This window comes from Ranitomeya variabilis, chromosome 5 (genome assembly GCF_051348905.1).
Source record: "Ranitomeya variabilis isolate aRanVar5 chromosome 5, aRanVar5.hap1, whole genome shotgun sequence".
Taxonomy (NCBI): Eukaryota; Metazoa; Chordata; class Amphibia; order Anura; family Dendrobatidae; genus Ranitomeya; species Ranitomeya variabilis.
The window spans coordinates 482,253,045-482,277,610 of NC_135236.1; the positions used below are offsets into that span (position 1 = coordinate 482,253,045).

A 24,566-nucleotide genomic window follows, 5' to 3' on the forward strand; every position below is an offset into this window, starting at 1 on the left:
TGGTACCCCACTGCTAACCGCGACCCAGTCCGAGTGTGCTCCATTAATTAACTCACTTTGTTTCCTATCCCTGAGCCCTTTTAAGTAAAGGCCTTAAAGATGAAAGAATAATGCAATACTTTGGTTTAAAACCTTTTGAGAACTTGTGGGCCTTTCCTAATTGGGAGATTTATGGTGAAGGAGAGTGCATCTCTCTGAGCAGGATGTGGGAGACTGTATTTTGTGCTGACCAAAAAGTCAATCATCAATAGATTAATAAACTGACAGACTCCATGAATGGAAGGCTTATGACTGCTATTGAAAAGAATGGTGGCTATATTGGTTACTGATATATTTTTCAAAATGTCAAAAATGCATTTTTGTATATTTTTAGTTGTTTGTTATTATTCTCACTTTAACAAATGACAATAAACAATTGAGATAGCAACATTTACTCTTTTCATTTAGTTGCATAATAATTTGGCGCACTCATAGTTGCCCAAAATTATGCACTCATATATATTCTCCTAAGAAAGACAAAACCTCAATTTTGCTTTCTAAAATACTCAGGTTGCAGATTTATTAACCTTTTGGATGAACATGCAGTTGTTCAATAATAAAATTAATCATCAAAAATACAAATTAGCTAGTAAGTGTGCACACAGATTAATACGGTAACTGTTTTTTATGGTTACAATTTCAAATTGTGCTGCAGAAGACAGGACAAAATGGATGGCAAGCTGTGGATGTGAAAAATCATCATGGCATCTGTTCAAGATGGAGAATGAAAGGTCATGGTGCTCCAATATTTATTAAATTACAGCTGTTCTTAGCACTTTGCCTCAATAGCATTCGTGCTTGTCTGGTTGACACAGCCACACATATTTTTGTTCTGCTGATCATGGAGTATCTAGCATATAGGCCCCAATCATATTCTACTAGTAGACTAGCAAGACTACAAAAAAATTCAAAGCTGCTTAAAAATTCCAATCCCTGTAAATTGCAGATTTTTGGTTTATTTTCCTTATATATTAGGTCCAAGTTTTGGAACTTTTGGAACTTTAAGTCAAAATTTGACATCATGAGCATTGAAATATTGAAATCAGGTAAATGACAATGTCTCTACCAACCTTATGTTTCGGTGGAATTTTTCCTCCTTAAAAGGAACCGCTTGAGTAAAAGCACCATGCTGTAGTATTTTTGGCTTCTCATTGCTCATGACCTGCAATGATTTAAAAAATAACATATTCATCAAAATGAAAATACCAGCGTGAAGCAATTATTTGAGTTTGTAGACATATCTTAACTAATGGCAAGAAGGAAATATTCCAATATAACATTAGCATTTGGTTGGAAAAACTGTTTGAAACTAACATATCAAAAGGCTATCATTAGCGTGAATCTGTCAGTAGGCTAAACTCTTCTAAGCTGTCTATATAGGCATATAGCACATAGAAAGCTGAATAAAATGATACCATGATATACGCGATCCAATGTCTTATTCTAGAGAAATCCACACATTTGTAATATGTAAATGTCTTGTTAAGATCTATGGGTCGGACACTGATCTGCACGAGAATCTGCCTACTGATCTTATTTTACATGAAAGGGGGCATTACCCATGTGAGACTTGTAGATCAGGAGAGCAGACTGTCAGTTATCACATATCTCATACTGGTAATATTGCCTTTTATTTAAAGTAAGCCTGGATTCAGATATTAAGGGAGATCAATGTTCAGCTCGCAGATCATAACAGCTCATTTACATCTTAGGAAAAATGTGACTTTCTCTGGAATAAGACATCAGATTACAGATATTCAAGGTATCATTTTATTCAACTTTCACTGTGATGACAGATCCCCTTTAAAGAGTAACTATTGTTTTAATTTTTATGTCATAAACCAATAATACACATGAAAATAAGCAACTTTGTAATATATCTTATCAGAAAAATCAGTGTCTTTCTTTGCCAGGGCTAACCAATTTATTTTCAAAATTCTCAATCCATGGGTAAAATCTGTATTCAGTGAAGACTAAGATTTTTACAATACTGAGATATGATGGCAATTCCTCTTCATAAGATTATATGTGGAAGAAAGGAGGGATGAACTATGCCTCTTGACTGTGACAGCTGCCATCTCTTGTTTCTGTAATTCAGTCTTCACTGAATACAGATTTTAACCGTGGATTTCGAATTTTTAAAATAAATGTTCAGTCCTGGGGGAGAAAGAAGTGGAATTCTATGATTTATCACAAAGTTCTTTATTTCTATGTGTACTATTTATTTATTAAATAAAAATGAAAAAATGGTTACTCTTTAAAAATATATTTTTTACAAATAGAACATGTGAACGTGTGAAAACAAATATTAATCTGTTGAGCACAAGCAAAACATCACTTAAATGGGTTTTCCCACAAAGTACATTATAATTTATAGATTCTATAATAAAAATAAATTCCACAATTGTATGTGATAAATAAAATGTCATGTGCTGAGATAATCTTATAAATGTGCCCCTGCTGTGTACTGTGTAAAGGCCGTATCTGTCCGTGCACAAACCACATCTCCTAGGCAGGGCAGGAAGCAAAAGAAAGAATACAGATATTATAACGCAGGGTTAGAGCGGTGAGGTAGTGCATGCTTAAGACACGCAGCAAATATTTAGCTCACAGAAAGAATCAGCTGTGATCCGGTGATGTCCTGTCTGTATACTCTCTTTTGCGCCCTCCGGTTCTCAGGAGCTGTGATGTGATCAGACCATGTCACTGTATGGTCAGACACAGCCATTACACAGTACACAGCAGGGGCACATTTATAAGATTATCTATTTTTTTAACACATCCAGATATAGAATCTATTTTTATTCCAAGATCTATTAGTTAAATGTACTTTGCTAATTGGAAAAGCCCTTTAACCACATGAGGTTCTGAAGAAGGGGTTCTGTGTGACCTTGAAACGTGTTGACTGCTAGACCTGTTCAGAATAAACAATTTTAAAGAATTAAGCCAACATCTTGGATCTTTCAGCAGCCCAGGTTTGACACGTATTTTCCTCCACTTGTTGAACCTCTTTCTCGGCCCACGGACACTTGTGCTGCTGCAGCTGATTTGCGTTGTGTTTGACTTAACACCCCATTGGTTTTTCAACATTTTTACCAGTTAAGACCCTATTGCGCTTGTGTTTGCTCCTCAGCTTTCTACGCTACTACTCCACCTTTTTTTACATTGCAGAAGACTGCATGGGCACAGAAGATTTACATGACCTCAGGCACAACCATGTGGGCTTGCCCCTAATGCCTTTAAGCTATCATATCACATAGTATAGCACAGCTTATCAGGAGGAAGTATCAAAGTATGTATAAAGGCCTAGCTAAGGAAGGCACCATCCATTTTAGGGTGATTTAGTATAGTGAGAGGACATTAGAGCTCACAGCTCAGCAATAAAAACATTGGATGTATACTCCAGACAGTAATGTGTTGTAAATCTTCAGCAGTTAAGAAGATGAGTGTAGTCTTCAGTGAATAATAAAGATGTTCAATTGACAGTGTGAGAAAGAGAAAGTAGAAGTAACAGCTATAGTATGAGAACGAGATTGATCAATTATATAGTGGATATGACTTTTGCGCTACTGCCTTTGAATTACAAATACACATTTTTTCTTCATTCTTAATGCACTAGAAAACAGCAAGTCAGCTAAATTTTTTACAGAAAAAAATCAATAGCATTCAGACACAGCTAATCACAAAGGACTGTAATGAGTTGTTTTTTTTGTAGAATCCTTTTTGTGAAAAAGTGAATAATTATTATTTTTTTAAAATTCCTCAAAATTCATACACTTATTGCAATTGCCAACCTCACAAAGTGTTTGTGTCACAAACATTTGTCTTTGTACATCTGTTTTATTAGTCAAAGCTTACATCCATACATACCTGTTGTGAATTCCGTTCTCGAACTCCCTCCTGTGGTCATGAATGATACTTCGGCGAGTTCTGTCCGTGGACTCCCTCTGGTGGCTGTGAGTGGAACTGCTGGTTCTGAGGTTGCTTCCTCAACTGCCCTCGTTTGCGGCTAGGCTGGCTTCTCTATTTAACTCTACTCAGAACGTTACTCCATGCCAGCTGTCAATGTATCAGTACTGGTTCAGATCTCTCTCGGATCTTTCTGATAACCTGTCTACTCCAGCAGAAGCTAAGTCCCTGCTAGTTCATTTGTTGTTCATTGTGTACTGAATATATTTCTTAGTACTTGCTAAGTTCTAGTCCAGCTTGCTAACATGATATTGCCTTGCTATCTGGAAGCTCTGGGTTGCAGAGTGGCACCTCCGCACTGTGAGTCGGTGCGGGGGTCTTTTTGCTCATTTTGCGTGGCTTTTTGTAGTTTTTTGTGCTGACCGCATAGATCCCGTTCCTATCCTCAGTCTATCTAGTAAGTCTGGCCTCCTTTGCTGAAACCTGTTTCATCCCTGTGTTTGTGACTTTCCTCTTAACTCACAGTTAATATATGTGGGGGGCTGCCTTTACCTTTGGGGAATTTCTCTGAGGCAAGGTAAGGCTTATTTTTCTATCTTTAGGGGTAGTTAGCTCTTAGGCTGTGAAGAGGCGTCTAGGGAGAGTTAGGTACGCTCCACAGCTATTTCTAGTGTGTGTGTGAGTTCCCACTTCCCAGAGCTTGTCCTGTCTTCTAGTTTAACCATCAGGTCATTCCAGGTGCACCTAACCACCAGGTCCATAACAGTACAGCTGGCCCACAAAGTGTTAATGCATCTCAATAGAGGGATAAGAGAAGTTCTGAGACCATTTTTTTTTCTCTGCAGTGTGTTTTGTCTTTCTTTTCCCCTTAACCTCTGGGTGGTTCAGGACTCAGGTGTAGATATGGACATTCAAGGTCTGTCCTCTTGTGTTGATCACCTCACTGCGAGGGTACAAAACATTCAAGATTATGTAGTTCAGAATCCTATGTTAGAGCCTAGAATTCCAATTCCTGATTTGTTTTTTGGAGATAGATCTAAATTTCTGAATTTCAAAAATAATTGTAAACTGTTTCTTGCTTTGAAACCCCGCTCCTCTGGTGACCCCATTCAGCAAGTAAAAATCATTATTTCTTTGTTACGTGGTGACCCACAAGACTGGGCATTCTCCCTTGCGCCAGGAGATCCTGCATTGCTTAATGTAGATGCGTTTTTTCTGGCGCTTGGATTGCTTTATGACGAACCTAACTCTGTGGATCAGGCAGAGAAAATCTTGCTAGCTTTGTGTCAAGGTCAGGATGAAGCGGAGGTATATTGCCAGAAGTTTAGAAAGTGGTCTTTGCTTACTCAATGGAATGAGTGTGCCCTTGCAGCAATTTTCAGAAAAGGTCTTTCTGAAGCCCTTAAGGATGTTATGGTGGGGTTTCCCACGCCTGCTGGTCTGAATGAATCAATGTCCTTGGCCATTCAAATCGATCGGCGCTTGCGTGAACGCAAGGTTGTGCGCCATTTGGCGGTGTCTTCTGAGCAGAGGCCTGAGCCTATGCAATGTGATAGGACTTTGACCAGAGCTGAACGGCAAGAACACAGACGTCAGAATGGGCTGTGTTTTTACTGTGGTGACTCCACTCATGCTATTTCTGATTGTCCTAAGCACTCTAAGCGGTTCGCTAGGTCTGTCACCATTGGTACTGTACAGCCTAAATTTCTTTTGTCCGTTACTCTGATTTGCTCTTTGTCGTCCTACTCTGTTATGGCATTTGTGGACTCAGGCGCTGCCCTGAATTTGATGGACTTGGAGTTTGCCAGGCGCTGTTGTTTTTTCTTGGAGCCCTTGCAGTATCCTATTCCATTAAGGGGAATTGATGCTACACCTTTGGCCAAGAATAAACCTCAGTACTGGACTCAGTTGACCATGTGCATGGCTCCTGCACATCAGGAAGATGTTCGCTTTTTGGTGTTGCATAATTTGCATGATGTGGTCGTGTTGGGTTTGCCATGGCTACAGGTCCATAGTCCAGTATTGGATTGGAAATCAATGTCTGTGTCCAGTTGGGGTTGTCAAGGGGTACATGGTGACGTTCCGTTGTTGTCAATTTCTCCTTCTACTCCTTCTGAAGTCCCTGAGTTTTTGTCGGATTACCGAGATGTATTCGATGAGCCCAAATCCAGTGCCCTACCTCCTCATAGGGATTGTGATTGTGCTATTAATTTGATTCCTGGTAGTAAATTTCCTAAGGGACGGCTTTTCAATTTATCTGTGCCGGAACACGCCGCAATGCAGAGTTATATAAAGGAGTCCTTAGAGAAAGGGCATATTCGCCCGTCGTTGTCACCGTTGGGAGCAGGGTTCTTTTTTGTGGCCAAAAAGGATGGTTCTCTGAGACCTTGTATAGATTACCGCCTTCTTAATAAAATCACTGTCAAATTTCAGTACCCTTTGCCTCTACTGTCTGATTTGTTTGCTTGGATTAAGGGGGCTAGTTGGTTCACCAAGATAGATCTTCGAGGGGCGTATAATCTTGTGCGTATTAAACAGGGCGATGAATGGAAAACAGCATTTAATACGCCCGAGGGCCATTTTGAGTACCTGGTGATGCCATTCGGGCTTTCTAATGCTCCATCTGTGTTTCAGTCTTTTATGCATGACATCTTCCGAAAGTATTTGGATAGATTCATTATTGTATATTTGGATGATATTTTGGTCTTTTCGGATTATTGGGAGTCTCATGTGAAGCAGGTCAGAATGGTGTTCCTCCAGGTTCTTCGTGCTAATTGTTTGTGAAGGGGTCTAAATGTCTCTTCGGAGTTCAGAAGGTTTCCTTTTTGGGTTTCATTTTTCCCCCTTCTACTATCAAGATGGATCCTGTTAAAGTTCAGGCCATTTATGATTGGACTCAGCCTACATCTGTGAAGAGCCTTCAGAAATTCTTGGCTTTGCTAATTTTTACCGTCGCTTCATCGCTAATTTTTCTAGTGTTGTTAAACCGTTGACTGATTTGACCAAGAAAGGTGCTGATGTGGTGAATTGGTCCTCTGCGGCCGTTGAGGCTTTTCGGGAGTTGAAACGTCGTTTCTCTTCGGCCCCTGTGTTGTGTCAGCCAGATGTTTTGCTCCCTTTTCAGGTCGAGGTTGATGCTTCTGAGATTGGAGCAGGGGCTGTTTTGTCTCAAAGATCTTCTGATGGCTCTGTGATGAAGCCATGTGCTTTCCTTTCTAGAAAGTTTTCGCCTGCTGAGCGTAATTATGATGTTGGCAATCGGGAGTTGTTGGCTATGAAGTGGGCGTTCGAGGAGTGGCGACATTGGCTTGAGGGAGCCAAGCATCGCGTAGTGGTCTTAACGGATCACAAGAATCTGATTTATCTCGAGTCTGCTAAGCGGTTGAATTCTAGACAGGCTCGATGGTCGCTGTTTTTCTCCCGTTTCAATTTTGTGGTTTCATACCTTCCGGGTTCTAAGAATGTGAAGGCCGATGCCCTTTCAAGGAGTTTTGTGCCTGATTCCCCGGGAGTTCCTGAGCCGGCTGGTATTCTCCAAGAGGGGGTAATTCTGTCTGCCATCTCACCTGATTTGCGGCGGGCGCTGCAGGAGTTTCAGGCTGATAGACCTGACCGTTGTCCAGCAGAGAAACTGTTTGTCCCTGATAGATGGACTAGTAGAGTTATCTCTGAGGTTCATTGTTCGGTGTTGGCTGGTCATCCTGTGATTTTTGGTACCAGAGATTTGGTGGCTAGGTCCTTTTGGTGGCCTTCCTTGTCACGGGATGTGCGTTCTTTTGTGCAGTCTTGTGGGACTTGTGCTCGGGCCAAGCCCTGCAGTTCTCGTGCCAGTGGGTTACTTTTGCCCTTGCCAGTCCCGAAAAGGCCTTGGACGCATGTTTCCATGGATTTTATTTCAGATCTCCCTGTCTCTCAAAGGATGTCGGTCATCTGGGTGGTTTGTGATCGCTTCTCTAAGATGGTCCATTTGGTATCCTTGCCTAAATTGCCTTCCTCCTCTGATTTGGTTCCACTATTTTTCCAGCATGTGGTTCATTTGCATGGCATTCCGGAGAACATCGTGTCGGACAGAGGTTCCCAGTTTGTTTCAAGGTTTTGGCGGTCCTTTTGTGCTAAGATGGGCATTGATTTGTCTTTCTCTTCGGCTTTCCATCCTCAGACAAATGGCCAAACCGAACGAACTAATCAGACTTTGGAGACCTATCTGAGATGCTTTGTTTCTGCTGATCAGGATGATTGGGTGACCTTCTTGCCATTGGCTGAGTTCACCCTTAATAATCGGGCCAGTTCGGCTACTTTGGTTTCGCCTTTTTTTTGTAATTCTGGTTTTCATCCTCGTTTTTCTTCAGGGCAGGTTGAGCCTTCGGACTGTCCTGGTGTGGATTCTGTGGTGGACAGGTTGCAGCAAATTTGGACTCATGTAGTGGACAATTTGACATTGTCCCAGGAGAAGGCTCAACGTTTCGCCAACCGCCGTCGCTGTGTTGGTCCACGACTTCGTGTTGGGGATTTGGTTTGGTTGTCATCTCGTCATGTCCCTATGAAGGTTTCTTCTCCTAAGTTTAAGCCTCGTTTCATTGGTCCTTATAAGATTTCTGAAATTCTCAATCCTGTGTCGTTTCGTTTGGCCCTTCCAGCTTCTTTTGCCATCCATAATGTGTTCCATAGGTCGTTGTTGCGGAGATATGTGGCGCCTATGGTTCCCTCCGTTGACCCTCCTGCTCCGGTGTTGGTCGAGGGGGAGTTGGAGTATGTGGTGGAGAAGATTTTGGATTCTCGTATTTCGAGACGGAAACTTCAGTACCTGGTCAAATGGAAGGGCTATGGTCAGGAGGATAATTCCTGGGTTTTTGCCTCCGATGTCCATGCGGCCGAGTTGGTTCGTGCCTTTCATTTGGCTCATCCTGATTCTCTATTTAACTCCACTCAGATCGTTACTCCATGCCAGCTGTCAATGTATCAGTACTGGTTCAGATCTCTCTCGGATCTTTCTGATGACCTGTCTACTCCAGCAGAAGCTAAGTCCCTGCTAGTTCATTTGTTGTTCATTGTGTACTGAATATATTTCTTAGTACTTGCTAAGTTCTAGTCCAGCTTGCTAACATGATATTGCCTTGCTATCTGGAAGCTCTGGGTTGCAGAGTGGCACCTCCGCACCGTGAGTCGGTGCGTGGGTCTTTTTGCTCACTCTGCGTGGCTTTTTGTAGTTTTTTGTGCTGACCGCATAGATCCCGTTCCTATCCTCAGTCTATCTAGTAAGTCTGGCCTCCTTTGCTGAAACCTGTTTCATCCCTGTGTTTGTGACTTTCCTCTTAACTCACAGTTAATATATGTGGGGGGCTGCCTTTACCTTTGGGGAATTTCTCTGAGGCAAGGTAAGGCTTATTTTTCTATCTTTAGGGGTAGTTAGCTCTTAGGCTGTGAAGAGGCGTCTAGGGAGAGTTAGGTACGCTCCACAGCTATTTCTAGTGTGTGTGTGAGTTCCCACTTCCCAGAGCTTGTCCTGTCTTCTAGTTTAACCATCAGGTCATTCCAGGTGCACCTAACCACCAGGTCCATAACAGTACAGCTGGCCCACAAAGTGTTAATGCATCTCAATAGAGGGATAAGAGAAGTTCTGAGACCATTTTTTTTTCTCTGCAGTGTGTTTTGTCTTTCTTTTCCCCTTAACCTCTGGGTGGTTCAGGACTCAGGTGTAGATATGGACATTCAAGGTCTGTCCTCTTGTGTTGATCACCTCACTGCGAGGGTACAAAACATTCAAGATTATGTAGTTCAGAATCCTATGTTAGAGCCTAGAATTCCAATTCCTGATTTGTTTTTTGGAGATAGATCTAAATTTCTGAATTTCAAAAATAATTGTAAACTGTTTCTTGCTTTGAAACCCCGCTCCTCTGGTGACCCCATTCAGCAAGTAAAAATCATTATTTCTTTGTTACGTGGTGACCCACAAGACTGGGCATTCTCCCTTGCGCCAGGAGATCCTGCATTGCTTAATGTAGATGCGTTTTTTCTGGCGCTTGGATTGCTTTATGACGAACCTAACTCTGTGGATCAGGCAGAGAAAATCTTGCTAGCTTTGTGTCAAGGTCAGGATGAAGCGGAGGTATATTGCCAGAAGTTTAGAAAGTGGTCTTTGCTTACTCAATGGAATGAGTGTGCCCTTGCAGCAATTTTCAGAAAAGGTCTTTCTGAAGCCCTTAAGGATGTTATGGTGGGGTTTCCCACGCCTGCTGGTCTGAATGAATCAATGTCCTTGGCCATTCAGATCGATCGGCGCTTGCGTGAACGCAAGGTTGTGCGCCATTTGGCGGTGTCTTCTGAGCAGAGGCCTGAGCCTATGCAATGTGATAGGACTTTGACCAGAGCTGAACGGCAAGAACACAGACGTCAGAATGGGCTGTGTTTTTACTGTGGTGACTCCACTCATGCTATTTCTGATTGTCCTAAGCACTCTAAGCGGTTCGCTAGGTCTGTCACCATTGGTACTGTACAGCCTAAATTTCTTTTGTCCGTTACTCTGATTTGCTCTTTGTCGTCCTACTCTGTTATGGCATTTGTGGACTCAGGCGCTGCCCTGAATTTGATGGACTTGGAGTTTGCCAGGCGCTGTTGTTTTTTCTTGGAGCCCTTGCAGTATCCTATTCCATTAAGGGGAATTGATGCTACACCTTTGGCCAAGAATAAACCTCAGTACTGGACTCAGTTGACCATGTGCATGGCTCCTGCACATCAGGAAGATGTTCGCTTTTTGGTGTTGCATAATTTGCATGATGTGGTCGTGTTGGGTTTGCCATGGCTACAGGTCCATGGTCCAGTATTGGATTGGAAATCAATGTCTGTGTCCAGTTGGGGTTGTCAAGGGGTACATGGTGACGTTCCGTTGTTGTCAATTTCTCCTTCTACTCCTTCTGAAGTCCCTGAGTTTTTGTCGGATTACCGAGATGTATTCGATGAGCCCAAATCCAGTGCCCTACCTCCTCATAGGGATTGTGATTGTGCTATTAATTTGATTCCTGGTAGTAAATTTCCTAAGGGACGGCTTTTCAATTTATCTGTGCCGGAACACGCCGCAATGCAGAGTTATATAAAGGAGTCCTTAGAGAAAGGGCATATTCGCCCGTCGTTGTCACCGTTGGGAGCAGGGTTCTTTTTTGTGGCCAAAAAGGATGGTTCTCTGAGACCTTGTATAGATTACCGCCTTCTTAATAAAATCACTGTCAAATTTCAGTACCCTTTGCCTCTACTGTCTGATTTGTTTGCTTGGATTAAGGGGGCTAGTTGGTTCACCAAGATAGATCTTCGAGGGGCGTATAATCTTGTGCGTATTAAACAGGGCGATGAATGGAAAACAGCATTTAATACGCCCGAGGGCCATTTTGAGTACCTGGTGATGCCATTCGGGCTTTCTAATGCTCCATCTGTGTTTCAGTCTTTTATGCATGACATCTTCCGAAAGTATTTGGATAGATTCATTATTGTATATTTGGATGATATTTTGGTCTTTTCGGATGATTGGGAGTCTCATGTGAAGCAGGTCAGAATGGTGTTCCTCCAGGTTCTTCATGCTAATTGTTTGTGAAGGGGTCTAAATGTCTCTTCGGAGTTCAGAAGGTTTCCTTTTTGGGTTTCATTTTTCCCCCTTCTACTATCAAGATGGATCCTGTTAAAGTTCAGGCCATTTATGATTGGACTCAGCCTACATCTGTGAAGAGCCTTCAGAAATTCTTGGCTTTGCTAATTTTTACCGTCGCTTCATCGCTAATTTTTCTAGTGTTGTTAAACCGTTGACTGATTTGACCAAGAAAGGTGCTGATGTGGTGAATTGGTCCTCTGCGGCCGTTGAGGCTTTTCGGGAGTTGAAACGTCGTTTCTCTTCGGCCCCTGTGTTGTGTCAGCCAGATGTTTTGCTCCCTTTTCAGGTCGAGGTTGATGCTTCTGAGATTGGAGCAGGGGCTGTTTTGTCTCAAAGATCTTCTGATGGCTCTGTGATGAAGCCATGTGCTTTCCTTTCTAGAAAGTTTTCGCCTGCTGAGCGTAATTATGATGTTGGCAATCGGGAGTTGTTGGCTATGAAGTGGGCGTTCGAGGAGTGGCGACATTGGCTTGAGGGAGCCAAGCATCGCGTAGTGGTCTTAACGGATCACAAGAATCTGATTTATCTCGAGTCTGCTAAGCGGTTGAATTCTAGACAGGCTCGATGGTCGCTGTTTTTCTCCCGTTTCAATTTTGTGGTTTCATACCTTCCGGGTTCTAAGAATGTGAAGGCCGATGCCCTTTCAAGGAGTTTTGTGCCTGATTCCCCGGGAGTTCCTGAGCCGGCTGGTATTCTCCAAGAGGGGGTAATTCTGTCTGCCATCTCACCTGATTTGCGGCGGGCGCTGCAGGAGTTTCAGGCTGATAGACCTGACCGTTGTCCAGCAGAGAAACTGTTTGTCCCTGATAGATGGACTAGTAGAGTTATCTCTGAGGTTCATTGTTCGGTGTTGGCTGGTCATCCTGTGATTTTTGGTACCAGAGATTTGGTGGCTAGGTCCTTTTGGTGGCCTTCCTTGTCACGGGATGTGCGTTCTTTTGTGCAGTCTTGTGGGACTTGTGCTCGGGCCAAGCCCTGCAGTTCTCGTGCCAGTGGGTTACTTTTGCCCTTGCCAGTCCCGAAAAGGCCTTGGACGCATGTTTCCATGGATTTTATTTCAGATCTCCCTGTCTCTCAAAGGATGTCGGTCATCTGGGTGGTTTGTGATCGCTTCTCTAAGATGGTCCATTTGGTATCCTTGCCTAAATTGCCTTCCTCCTCTGATTTGGTTCCACTATTTTTCCAGCATGTGGTTCATTTGCATGGCATTCCGGAGAACATCGTGTCGGACAGAGGTTCCCAGTTTGTTTCAAGGTTTTGGCGGTCCTTTTGTGCTAAGATGGGCATTGATTTGTCTTTCTCTTCGGCTTTCCATCCTCAGACAAATGGCCAAACCGAACGAACTAATCAGACTTTGGAGACCTATCTGAGATGCTTTGTTTCTGCTGATCAGGATGATTGGGTGACCTTCTTGCCATTGGCTGAGTTCGCCCTTAATAATCGGGCCAGTTCGGCTACTTTGGTTTCGCCTTTTTTTTAAATTCTGGTTTTCATCCTCGTTTTTCTTCAGGGCAGGTTGAGCCTTCGGACTGTCCTGGTGTGGATTCTGTGGTAGACAGGTTGCAGCAAATTTGGACTCATGTAGTGGACAATTTGACATTGTCCCAGGAGAAGGCTCAACGTTTCGCCAACCGCCGTCGCTGTGTTGGTCCACGACTTCGTGTTGGGGATTTGGTTTGGTTGTCATCTCGTCATGTCCCTATGAAGGTTTCTTCTCCTAAGTTTAAGCCTCGTTTCATTGGTCCTTATAAGATTTCTGAAATTCTCAATCCTGTGTCGTTTCGTTTGGCCCTTCCAGCTTCTTTTGCCATCCATAATGTGTTCCATAGGTCTTTGTTGCGGAGATATGTTGCGCCTATGGTTCCCTCCGTTGACCCTCCTGCTCCGGTGTTGGTCGAGGGGGAGTTGGAGTATGTGGTGGAGAAGATTTTGGATTCTCGTATTTCGAGACGGAAACTTCAGTACCTGGTCAAATGGAAGGGCTATGGTCAGGAGGATAATTCCTGGGTTTTTGCCTCCGATGTCCATGCGGCCGAGTTGGTTCGTGCCTTTCATTTGGCTCATCCTGATTCTCTATTTAACTCCACTCAGATCGTTACTCCATGCCAGCTGTCAATGTATCAGTACTGGTTCAGATCTCTCTCGGATCTTTCTGATGACCTGTCTACTCCAGCAGAAGCTAAGTCCCTGCTAGTTCATTTGTTGTTCATTGTGTACTGAATATATTTCTTAGTACTTGCTAAGTTCTAGTCCAGCTTGCTAACATGATATTGCCTTGCTATCTGGAAGCTCTGGGTTGCAGAGTGGCACCTCCGCACCGTGAGTCGGTGCGTGGGTCTTTTTGCTCACTCTGCGTGGCTTTTTGTAGTTTTTTGTGCTGACCGCATAGATCCTGTTGGAGACAACATGAACAATGCACGTATCATAGAAATCACTGAGATATATTGAATTATGAGATAAACCAGATACAAGACTGTGTAAAACGTATTTTGCAGTCAGGCCTGTGTTCTTTTGTGTGATGTCCCTTGTTTTAGTGATAAGGCAGAGGTTCATCTACATACTGAATGAATATTGGCCCTAAGGCCTAATGGAGGATATAGGTGTACACTGTGAAAATCTTGAATGAATAGCCTCTGTCCTGTTTGTGACCCATCATTATCTACATATGTACACAACTCCTGTGGGTTTCCATTATAAGCCAGTGGTCCTGAGATAGACATCCTGTCTTCGGCCTATGGATATGTATATTGATATACAATGCCTGTGGTGTTTGGGTGATAAACCATTGTTCTTTGAATGGACATGTTGGAGCCAGCCCAAATTGAGTTTAACCTGTCCTACACAAGAACTTTCTTCCCAAGTATGAGGATGCCATCTGCAAGAAGGTGATGATTACTGCAGCCAATGACAGTGTTCACATTGCCAGAAGACGATTGGACATTTGCCACAGAAGATACCAGAAGCAAGGGTGGAGTCATGGCTTGTATGTGGGTGTGGATGTGTATTGGTTTAATATATATGTAAGGATCAGTTATGATCCTCCTCCTTCCCACATCCCAGTTTCCTCTACCCTCTCCCATTACCTTTTCCCTTTAATTTACCCTTGTCCCTTATGTTAGACTTCCCTTATGTATGTCATTGTAAATACCCTGTTTGTAATAAACCCCCTTTTAAAGATCCAGTAGTTCTTGTTAATTAGTATGAACTGGCACCCCAAAACTCAGCAGATTCTACATTTGGCACCCCCAGACGGGACTGTGATTAAATTCCACAGAGAATCCGCAAGAAATTAATCTGCTTTATTTCACATTTGGAAAAAGTGTGGAATCCAAAGAATCGAGGAGTCTGGATCTTGATTTAAAAGAAATATTGGTGAGTAAAGAATTTCCTTGAAGATTATTTTGTGTGCTTGTGTATATTGTGTTGTATTGACAGTTTGTTGTTGAATGCATTTAGCAAAAGAGAAATATCTTTTGTAGATAGGACAGTATTTTAGATCAGAATTGGATCTGTGTTTTCTAAGTGTAGTAGTATTGGAGCAAAGAGTTTAGACTTTTGGGAAGATTGTAGTGTAAGGTCTAGTTTTTAGTTCTTTTCACTTTGTAATTTTGTTTTGTAAAGTATTTGCAGTTTGTTGCTGAAAATGGAGTTTGTGGAAAAGTTTGTGATGAAGTATGCCTCTGCTGTTTACCATGTCAGTGTCGATAAATCTTTGGAAGACCAGTACAATGACTTGATAGCCCAATGTAAAATCTTTAATAATAAGTTGAATAGTAAAGTGCTGAGCAAGAATTTGAAAAAGGAAAAGTTAAGCAATGAAATCTCAGTGTTGCTGAAGATGAAAGAGTTGGCTGAATTAAAAGAAGCAAGTTATTTGATGCAAAAGATACAAGTCAAGGAGGATATAGACAAAATTAGTGATTCTGTTATTGGAATTTCTGATAAAACAGCTAGTAAAATACATGGTTTGCAATCAGATGTAAATGAATTAGCTGTGAGAAATAGACAGTTGGAGGAACAATTGAAGGAGTGTAGACTGAGCCTCACTTCACATGCTGCTCAGGTTTATTCTTTAGTACTGAAAAATAGTCAAATGGAGAAGTTAATTGCAACACTGGAGGGTCAACTGGATAAAGCTAATTGTCAATTACATAACAAAGAGCAATGTATACAGTCACTTGCGTCAGAGAAATGCAGCACTGAGACAGTCAATGTATGTACTCTTTCTAATGAGGGTACAATGGATGCCGGATATAGATCTCCATTGATTGATAATTCTCCATTGCTCACTATTTCTGAGAAGCTTCATCTGTGTCAACTTCTTGGTAAATTTGAGTCACATATTTCTCCAGTCATTCTGTCCAATAGATTTGAACATGTTGTCCAACAGTATAATCTGAACAATAAAAATGCTTGGTCTCTATTACAAGTTTGGCTTCCAGGGCCAATTGCAGGGCAACTAAAAACAGAACAAATGGGTGATGGTTGTAATGGTGCAGAGATAAGAAGGAAGGAATTACAACGCATCATAGGTGGACGAGACATTAGAGGTGAAAATGCCCTAGCAATGACCAGATTCAGGCGATATGATGATCCGTTGCTCTTTTGTAATAATTATCTGTCCCTATATAGGACTGTTTACAACTGTCTGGAAATGTCTCAGGATGATGCTAATTTCCTATGTTCAATGGCAAATCATTGTAATGTAGATTACACCACAAGAATGACTCTGAGGAATACTAGCTCCTATGAAAACTTTGTGAATATACTTAGGGACTGGTGTAATGAGTCTAAAGAGCAATATGAACCGTCGGAAAATGTATCTGCTGTATACAGACCCAGGAGGCAAGGATATGTTAGGTATTGTTATAAATGTGGTCAACCAGGACACATTAAACGGTATTGTAATACACCTAACATGTACCCAGAAAGAAAAAGTCATTTGTTGCACCAAGAAATTGATAGTGTAGAAACTGAAGAGGAAAGTATCTCATACAACACAGAGTTCATAGAGACATGTGAGGAGATAGGTAATGTAGAAACTGACCCTGATACAAATGCACCAAAACCAGAAACATTGCGGAGCCCAAATGACAAAAGTAAGACAGGAAAACGCCAGATGTCACATAATAAACAACAAAAGGAAGGTGCTAATATCCCTATGATCGATCCATGGGTATCTCTACCATTCTGGTTATTTTGGAGTTGGTCACAAATTGCCCTACCGCTGTTGCTAAACTGCCCAGCACCATTTGCCAATATGGTTAGGTAAACATAGAGGGACTTTGGCTGCCATGTTAGATGTGAATCAATTAGCATATGGATAATGGACGGGATAAAGTTATGTTTTGTGTATGGTTTGAATTTGTGTTCTAACTATGTCTGTGTTTCTTTTTAGACTGGAGACCATGTATCACGTGATATTAAAGCAAGGAGATTAACCAATGTGTTTTGTTCAACAGGCCATATACAGCACTGTATCCATAAATGAAACAGGCTATTTCTCTGTAATAATTAACTACATGAATGCATTCATAAGGCCAAATTTAAATCCACGTGGTTTAGACAATGAGCTCAAAGTTAAAGGTTTAAGTAATTGTTTGCAAACAATTAAACGAGTAGTCGTCCCATTGTGATGACTGTGTATTGTATTTACCTAATGCATGATTGTTTGTTGTGTATGTATGTTCTTTATCTTGTTTCACAGGTAATAGTCTTCAATTAGCACCTGAAGTTGGATGGTTAATTTACATGATAGTGCCAACTAGTGTAAAGCTGAGGTTTCTATATGAAATCTGCAGATCCAGCCTTGACCACTTTGTTCATCTTTAGTACTCATGAGACAGATATAAAGTTGAGTTGCCCTAATTGTTTTATGTTTGTCTGTTTTATGTCGGCCTGTGCAATGCATTGAATCACAGTATTATTATTTTTTCTTTTAAATATTCTTGCTGCTCAGAATTTTTTTTTTTTACATCCAGAATCATTATTTTGAAAATTTTCTTACCTCACATTTAAATTCTATTTTTTGGTTTTTTCTCTCCCTTTCTTTTTGTTTGATACCAAGATTTGGTATCAAAGGGGCGTAAGTGTAACAATTACCATCCAATACCATAAATGCAATGGTGTTCAAATTTTTGTAATTAAGATTTTATATTTTGGAATTTATTTATTTTTACACGTTTGATATTTATTTATTTTTTTTATTCTTGTAAAAGAAACAATATACAGATTACAACTGCTAAGAATCTGATACTGCTCTTGTTCTTTATTTCCAGGATCTATGATGGAGCATAAATTTGCATCCTGGATGAGCTATGATTTGATGGCAATTTGATTCATAAACAAGTTTTATGGAACATCTTCTTGACATGGATTAACCTGTATCTAAAAACTCGTGAAAGGCCATGTTTAACCGGGCATTGGATACCCCTCATATACTGATACCATGTGCAGCAGCAGAGTCTACATTGGCAGCATGAGTCGCATGTGATATATTGTTGTAAACTATTCATGTTCTGAATTTATTAGATATATTCAAAGCACAAGGGGATTATCTAAAAGTATGACTAGCAAACATCATGATCAAAATGAATTAAAGGAGGTTACCCATCTATTGGAAAACAATGCTAAGGGTTATTGGTGGGGGGTAATATTTTGTCATTCAAATGCAGCAAACGGCATTCTGAATTATTTAATCCATCTGATTTTTTGTACTATTCATTATTTTTCTAATTTTTCCCTGCTACTTCTGATTTTTTGTACTACTCATTATTTTTCTAATTTTGTCCCTGCTGTAAAATATACATGTGCTATATAACCTGTTACTTATATAAGACGATTCAGGTGTTAAATGTGAATGAACAAACCGCTGTTAAAATTGCATCATGGGAGACAAAATGTACAAAGTCCCATTGAGTTAGAGGAAATTGTAGTATCTGAGAACTGTGACAGAAGAGGGCACAGTAGGAAAGACTGTATGATTCCAGAATGAAACAAAATAGGAAAATCCTAGTGGGAATAGAAATCAAGCTATAACAAAGTTAATTTTTTTTGAGTGAATGTTGACAGATTGTGAAGTGAATGTGTCAAGACTCCTTGCCCTAAGAAGAATTGACTACAGTGGTGAAGAGGATTATGGAATGGTAGACTCTTACAAGTTATGTGTCATTCAGACACAAAGGGGCGTATGTTGGAGACAACATGAACAATGCACGTATCATAGAAATCACTGAGATATATTGAATTATGAGATAAACCAGATACAAGACTGTGTAAAACGTATTTTGCAGTCAGGCCTGTGTTCTTTTGTGTGATGTCCCTTGTTTTAGTGATAAGGCAGAGGTTCATCTACATACTGAATGAATATTGGCCCTAAGGCCTAATGGAGGATATAGGTGTACACTGTGAAAATCTTGAATGAATAGCCTCTGTCCTGTTTGTGACCCATCATTATCTACATATGTACACAACTCCTGTGGGTTTCCATTATAAGCCAGTGGTCCTGAGATAGACATCCTGTCTTCGGCCTATGGATATGTATATTGATATACAATGCCTGTGGTGTTTGGGTGATAAACCATTGTTCTTTGAATGGACATGTTGGAGCCAGCCCAAATTGAGTTTAACCTGTCCTACACAAGAACTTTCTTCCCAAGTATGAGGATGCCATCTGCAAGAAGGTGATGATTACTGCAGCCAATGACAGTGTTCACATTGCCAGAAGACGATTGGACATTTGCCACAGAAGATACCAGAAGCAAGGGTGGAGTCATGGCTTGTATGTGGGTGTGGATGTGTATTGGTTTAATATATATGTAAGGATCAGTTATGATCCTCCTCCTTCCCACATCCCAGTTTCCTCTACCCTCTCCCATTACCTTTTCCCTTTAATTTACCCTTGTCCCTTATGTTAGACTTCCCTTATGTATGTCATTGTAAATACCCTGTTTGTAATAAACCCCCTTTTAAAGATCCAGTAGTTCTTGTTAATTAGTATGAACTGGCACCCCAAAACTCAGCAGATTCTACAGATCCCGTTCCTATCCTCAGTCTATCTAGTAAGTCTGGCCTCCTTTGCTGAAACCTGTTTCATCCCTGTGTTTGTGACTTTCCTCTTAACTCACAGTTAATATATGTGGGGGGCTGCCTTTACCTTTGGGGAATTTCTCTGAGGCAAGGTAAGGCTTATTTTTCTATCTTTAGGGGTAGTTAGCTCTTAGGCTGTGAAGAGGCGTCTAGGGAGAGTTAGGTACGCTCCACAGCTATTTCTAGTGTGTGTGTTATAGGATTAGGATTTGCGGTCAGCATAGTTCCCACTTCCCAGAGCTTGTCCTGTCTTCTAGTTTAACCATCAGGTCATTCCAGGTGCACCTAACCACCAGGTCCATAACACATACCGCTCCAATACAGTGCACTGTTGCCGGTGCTAGCTTTTTGGAGTTGTAACAACTCAATGTAGTCAATTATCGTCATTGGTAAAAAAAGGTAAGGCATCCTGAAATGTATGATATGGCCACACATAAGCTTGATCACAACATCATTATGTCTGTCTGGAATTACATGAAGAACCAGAAGATCTGTGGTTAATTCTCTAAAATGATTGCTGAGATAGTTTAAAAACTGTAAGCAAGTGTATCTAGAAAAATTGATGTTCTAATGTTTCTTTGATGGCAAAGGATGCTCACACTAAATATTGATATGATTTATATTTTATTTTGTTTACTTTTGCATTGTGCTAATTTAGAAAAAAAGAAACACCTAAAATATTAATCCTATTAGTTAAGCCATAAAGCATACATAATGTAAAGCTACCAAAAAGAGAGACTTTATATTAAGGTCAAATAAAATGCCAAAAACTTTATTTGGAAAATCATAGATAAAATTAAAATATACAAATATACATGGTGGGCCATTTATACTGTAAATTAAATGGGAATGGTTGGTGATATCAACTTCCTGTTTGTGGCACATTAGTATATGGGAGGGGGGAAAACTTTTCAAGATGGGTGGTGACCATGGTGGCCATTTTGAAGTCGGCCATTTTGAATCCAATGTTATTTTTTCCAATTGGAAGAGGGTCATATGAACATCAAACTTATTGAGAATTTCACAAGAAAAACAATGGTGTGCTTGGTTTTAACATAACTTTATTCTTTCATGTGTTTCTCTTTGTTTACAGCCATTGACATGTCGCAGAGGTTAACACGTGAGGAGCGAATAGAAATTGTGTTGATGTCTGGTGAACGCAGTACCCAGGTCACTGCAGCAGATTTCAATGCAAGACACCCTATGAGACCACCCATCTCCCATGCTACAGTTAACAAACTGCTTGCCAAATTTTGTGAAACAGGTTCAGTGTTGGATTTGCCAAAATGTGGACGCACTAATGAAGAAACATCAGTGGCTGTCCTAGCTTCATTCAGCAAGAGCCCACAGTGTAGCACTTGCCGCATGTCACTGGAGAGTGGCACCAGTAGAACATCCCTTCAGCAGATATTAGCTACTCAGAAATGGCACCCTTACAAAATGCAGCTGCTGCAGCATCTCAACGAGGATGAGCCAGATCGGCACGCTGAATTTGCAAAATGGGCAAAACAAAAATTGGAACAGGACTCTCAGTTTACATAGAACATTATGTTCAGTGATGAGGCAAACTTTTTTGTGAATGATGAAGTTAACAAACAAAACTACCACTATTGGTCTGACACTAACCCACAGTGGATAGATCCCTCCAAGACTGTTGGAATACAAAAAGACGATGGTATGGTGGGGTATATGGGGTAAAAAGATAGTGGGGCCATTCTTCATCAATGAAAACCTCAATGCCACTGGATATCTGAAATTGCTTGATGATGTGTTGCCCTCTTTATGTACTGAAGATGGCACGTTCCCTGAGTTTTTCCAGCAAAATGGTGCACCACCACATTATGGGTGTCAGGTCTGAGCATTCCTACATGAACAGTTTCCTGGAAAGTTGATTGGTCATCATGGGCCAGTTGAATGGCCACCAAGGTCTCCCGATCTGAACCCATTAGACTTTTATCTTTGGGGTCATCTGAAGGCAATTGTGAAAATACGAGATGTGCAGCATCTGAAACAACGGATACTGAAACCTGTGCTAGTATTTCTTCTGTGGTGTTGCTATCAGTGTGTCAAGAGTGGGAGAAGAGGGTTGCATTGACAATCCAAAGCAATGGGCAGCACTTTCAACACATTTTATAAGTGGTCATAAACTTGTAAATAACTCATGAAAGAATAAAGTTATGTTAAAACCAAGCACACCATTGTTTTTCTCTTGAAATTCTCAATAAGTTTGGTGTATCACATAACCCTCTTCCCACAGAAAAAATAACATTGGATCCAAAATGGCCGACTTCAAAATGGCCACCATGGTCACCACCTATCTTAAAAAGTTTTCCCACTCCCATATACTAATGTGCCACAAACAGGAAGTTGATATCACCAACCATTCCCATTTTATTTAGGTGTCTCCATATAAATGGCCAACCCTGTATATAAATACAAAACTAAATGTAAGGTTCCTACTTCATGGATTTTCAACTGTCGCCGGGGGTCTAGAACGTAATGCAAGCAATAGGTGAAGGATCACTGTATATCATAGATATATTGTGCAAAATATCAATAATAGATTTCTAGTGTCATTTGAGAATCTAGTGACCCACCACTCCCGATATGCAGTCTCTCTTTTTGGTATCTTTTTTATGTAGAAAAAATAAAGCACATTTTTTCAGACAAGATTTATTACAAAGTATATTCTCTTGTACTATTGATTGATGCAGTTTGTTCAAACAAAATTGATTATTTAAGACTCAAATTTCTTTGAATTATGACCCCATGTGTGCACTTTTACCGCTAAGTGATGTATAACATGATGTTTTTATCTCTTTTTACTTGCAAAAGCATTTATTATGTATATTAAAACAGCCATTAAGCATATTTTTAATTTTTGGAATCAGAAGAAAAGTAAAATAATTATCAAAGGATTTTTCAAAAGTTTTGAACATTTACTTGCAATAATGAAAAAAAAAGTTTTCCAATGAAATCTTAAAAGAATTAGCGAAAATGAAACAGGAATTGAGCAAAATATGAAAACATGATAGACCACCAAAACTGTCATTATTATATAAAAAGAACTAAAAGCTTTTAAAATACACAAGAAAATCCAGCAAGACTTCCTGCAGATCTTTAAAAAATCTTCAGGTTTCAATTTAAGTCTTCTCACTTATGACAATATATGGTTCTGAAAGAATGATAATTAGCAAATGTTAGGGCTAGCAGAACGCACCGAGTAAATATAGATGTTTATTATTGGTGCGTTCGCAGCCCGGGGTCCACCGTGCAGGAGGAACCTGCTGCTAGTGAATGGTGGCACTATTTGGCGGTATAAGCTAGCTCTGTTACTTCACAGAGTCGCCGTGAAAGGAAAGCACTGCGCCCTGTTAGACTCACAGGAGCGCAAGCTAACTGCCAAACTGATAGCAGTCAGTGGTCATGCAAACATACAATCTACTCACCAGAGGAGCCAGTATTCTAGGGGCTTATTTCAGCCGGGTCCCTGAATACATACATACATAACCACACTGGCGCAAAGCACATAACTTGGATTGATACTAGCGCATGACTGTGCGGTCATGCGAATCTTTTATAGCTGCAGCAAGTACAGGACCTTCCCAGAAGGACCAATGGGAGGCTGCCACAGAAGTTGAGCACCTTCAGGACCTTCCTGGAGGACCAATGGGATTTGCTGCAGTATCTAAGCATGTGTCCCTTGATCTCCAACAAGAGATCTTACCCTGGGCATGCTAAGAAGGGGAAAAGCAGGACTTAGTCCTAAAAGCATCTGCTCGCCGCTGCCCAGTACTGGCTACAATGGCAGAAGCTGGAAAGGCAGCAGTAACCCTTTGCACAGAGTCAGACTGAGCGAGACGCTGGGACCAATGTCTCCGCTGAGCAGGCTCCACTGCGGAAGGAGAAGAATGGGAGATTGCAACAGAGATGGCCCGAGATTCCCCCTGTGCAGAGACGTGAACTCGACCCCTAACATTACCCCCTCCTAGGGCCCTTCCTCCCTGGACCTCGCCACTCTTGAAGGCAGCAATGAGCTGTGGAGCCCGAATGTGCTCAACAGGCTCCTGGGACCTGTCCTCAGGACCATAACCCTTCCAGTCCACCAAATAAAATATTTTGCCACGCACCACCTTGCTCCCCAAAATAGTGTTCACCTCGTAATCGTCCGTAGACGAACCCAATATCCCGGCAGATGACTCAGAGAACCGGGACATGTATACGGGCTTCAAGAGGTAAACAGGAAAGGTGTCGGTGAAACCCAGGCGTGGTGGAAGGGCCAAACGGTAGACCACAGGGTTAACCTGTTCGAGGACCTTGAAAGGGCCCAATTAGCGAGGTGCAAACTTAGTGGACTCGACTCGCAGCCTGATGTTATGGACGGAGAGCCACACCAAGTCGCCTGGAGCAAAGGTCGGAGCGGGGCACCGATGTGCATCAGCGGAGGACCTCATTCTCTCCTTGGAGGCCCGAATGGCATCCTGAGTGCGGTCCCAAATGTCCCATGCCTCCACAGCCCAGTCTGCCACCCTGGAGTCGGCAGAAGACACGGGCATAGGCACAGGTACCGGCAGATGCTGACCATAGTTAAGGAGGAATGGGGTCTGTCCAGTGGAGTCAGCTATGGCGTTGTTCAGCGTAAACTCCACCCATGATAGCAAGGATGCCCAGTCATCCTGTCTGGCTGAGACAAAATGTCGCAGATATGTGACCAATGTCTGGTTGGCCCTCTCTACCAACCCATTCATCTCGGGATGATATGCAGAAGAGAGATTCAACTCAATGCTGAGAAGATGACAAAGCTCTCTCCAGAACCGAGATGCAAACTGGGGACCCCGGTCACTGACAATTTTGTCTGGCATACCGTGTAGGCGGAAGATGTGTTTTATAAACA

General features: G+C 41.5%; 2 protein-coding genes across 2 annotated transcripts in view; one reads left to right on the forward strand and one right to left on the reverse strand.

Annotated features, from left to right (window-relative positions):
- Positions 1 to 1,278, reverse strand: part of LOC143775062 (dynein axonemal heavy chain 3-like) — a 2,972,411-nt gene extending 2,971,133 nt beyond the window's left edge. The window contains exons 1-2 of the mRNA XM_077262897.1: positions 1,246 to 1,278; positions 1,110 to 1,201 (exon numbers count right to left, since the gene is read on the reverse strand). Of these exons, the coding sequence (XP_077119012.1) occupies positions 1,110 to 1,201; positions 1,246 to 1,278 (125 nt within the window). The remainder of the gene's footprint in view (positions 1 to 1,109; positions 1,202 to 1,245) is intronic.
- Positions 1,279 to 15,227: 13,949 nt separating this feature from the next.
- Positions 15,228 to 17,025, forward strand: LOC143775063 (posterior protein-like). The gene is made up of 2 exons (XM_077262898.1): positions 15,228 to 16,852; positions 16,983 to 17,025. Exons 1-2 carry the CDS (start codon positions 15,228 to 15,230, stop codon positions 17,023 to 17,025), a joined length of 1,668 nt encoding a protein of 555 aa, XP_077119013.1.
- Positions 17,026 to 24,566: the final 7,541 nt, after the last annotated feature.

Excerpts from the sequence above, each read along its gene's own strand:
- LOC143775063 (XM_077262898.1), top strand. The coding sequence starts at position 15,228 with ATGGAGTTTGTGGAAAAGTTTGTGATGAAGTATGCCTCTGCTGTTTAC. Across the intron at positions 16,853-16,982 it reads CCATTTGCCAATATGGTTAG|ACTGGAGACCATGTATCACG; the intron begins GTAAACATAGAG and ends GTTTCTTTTTAG.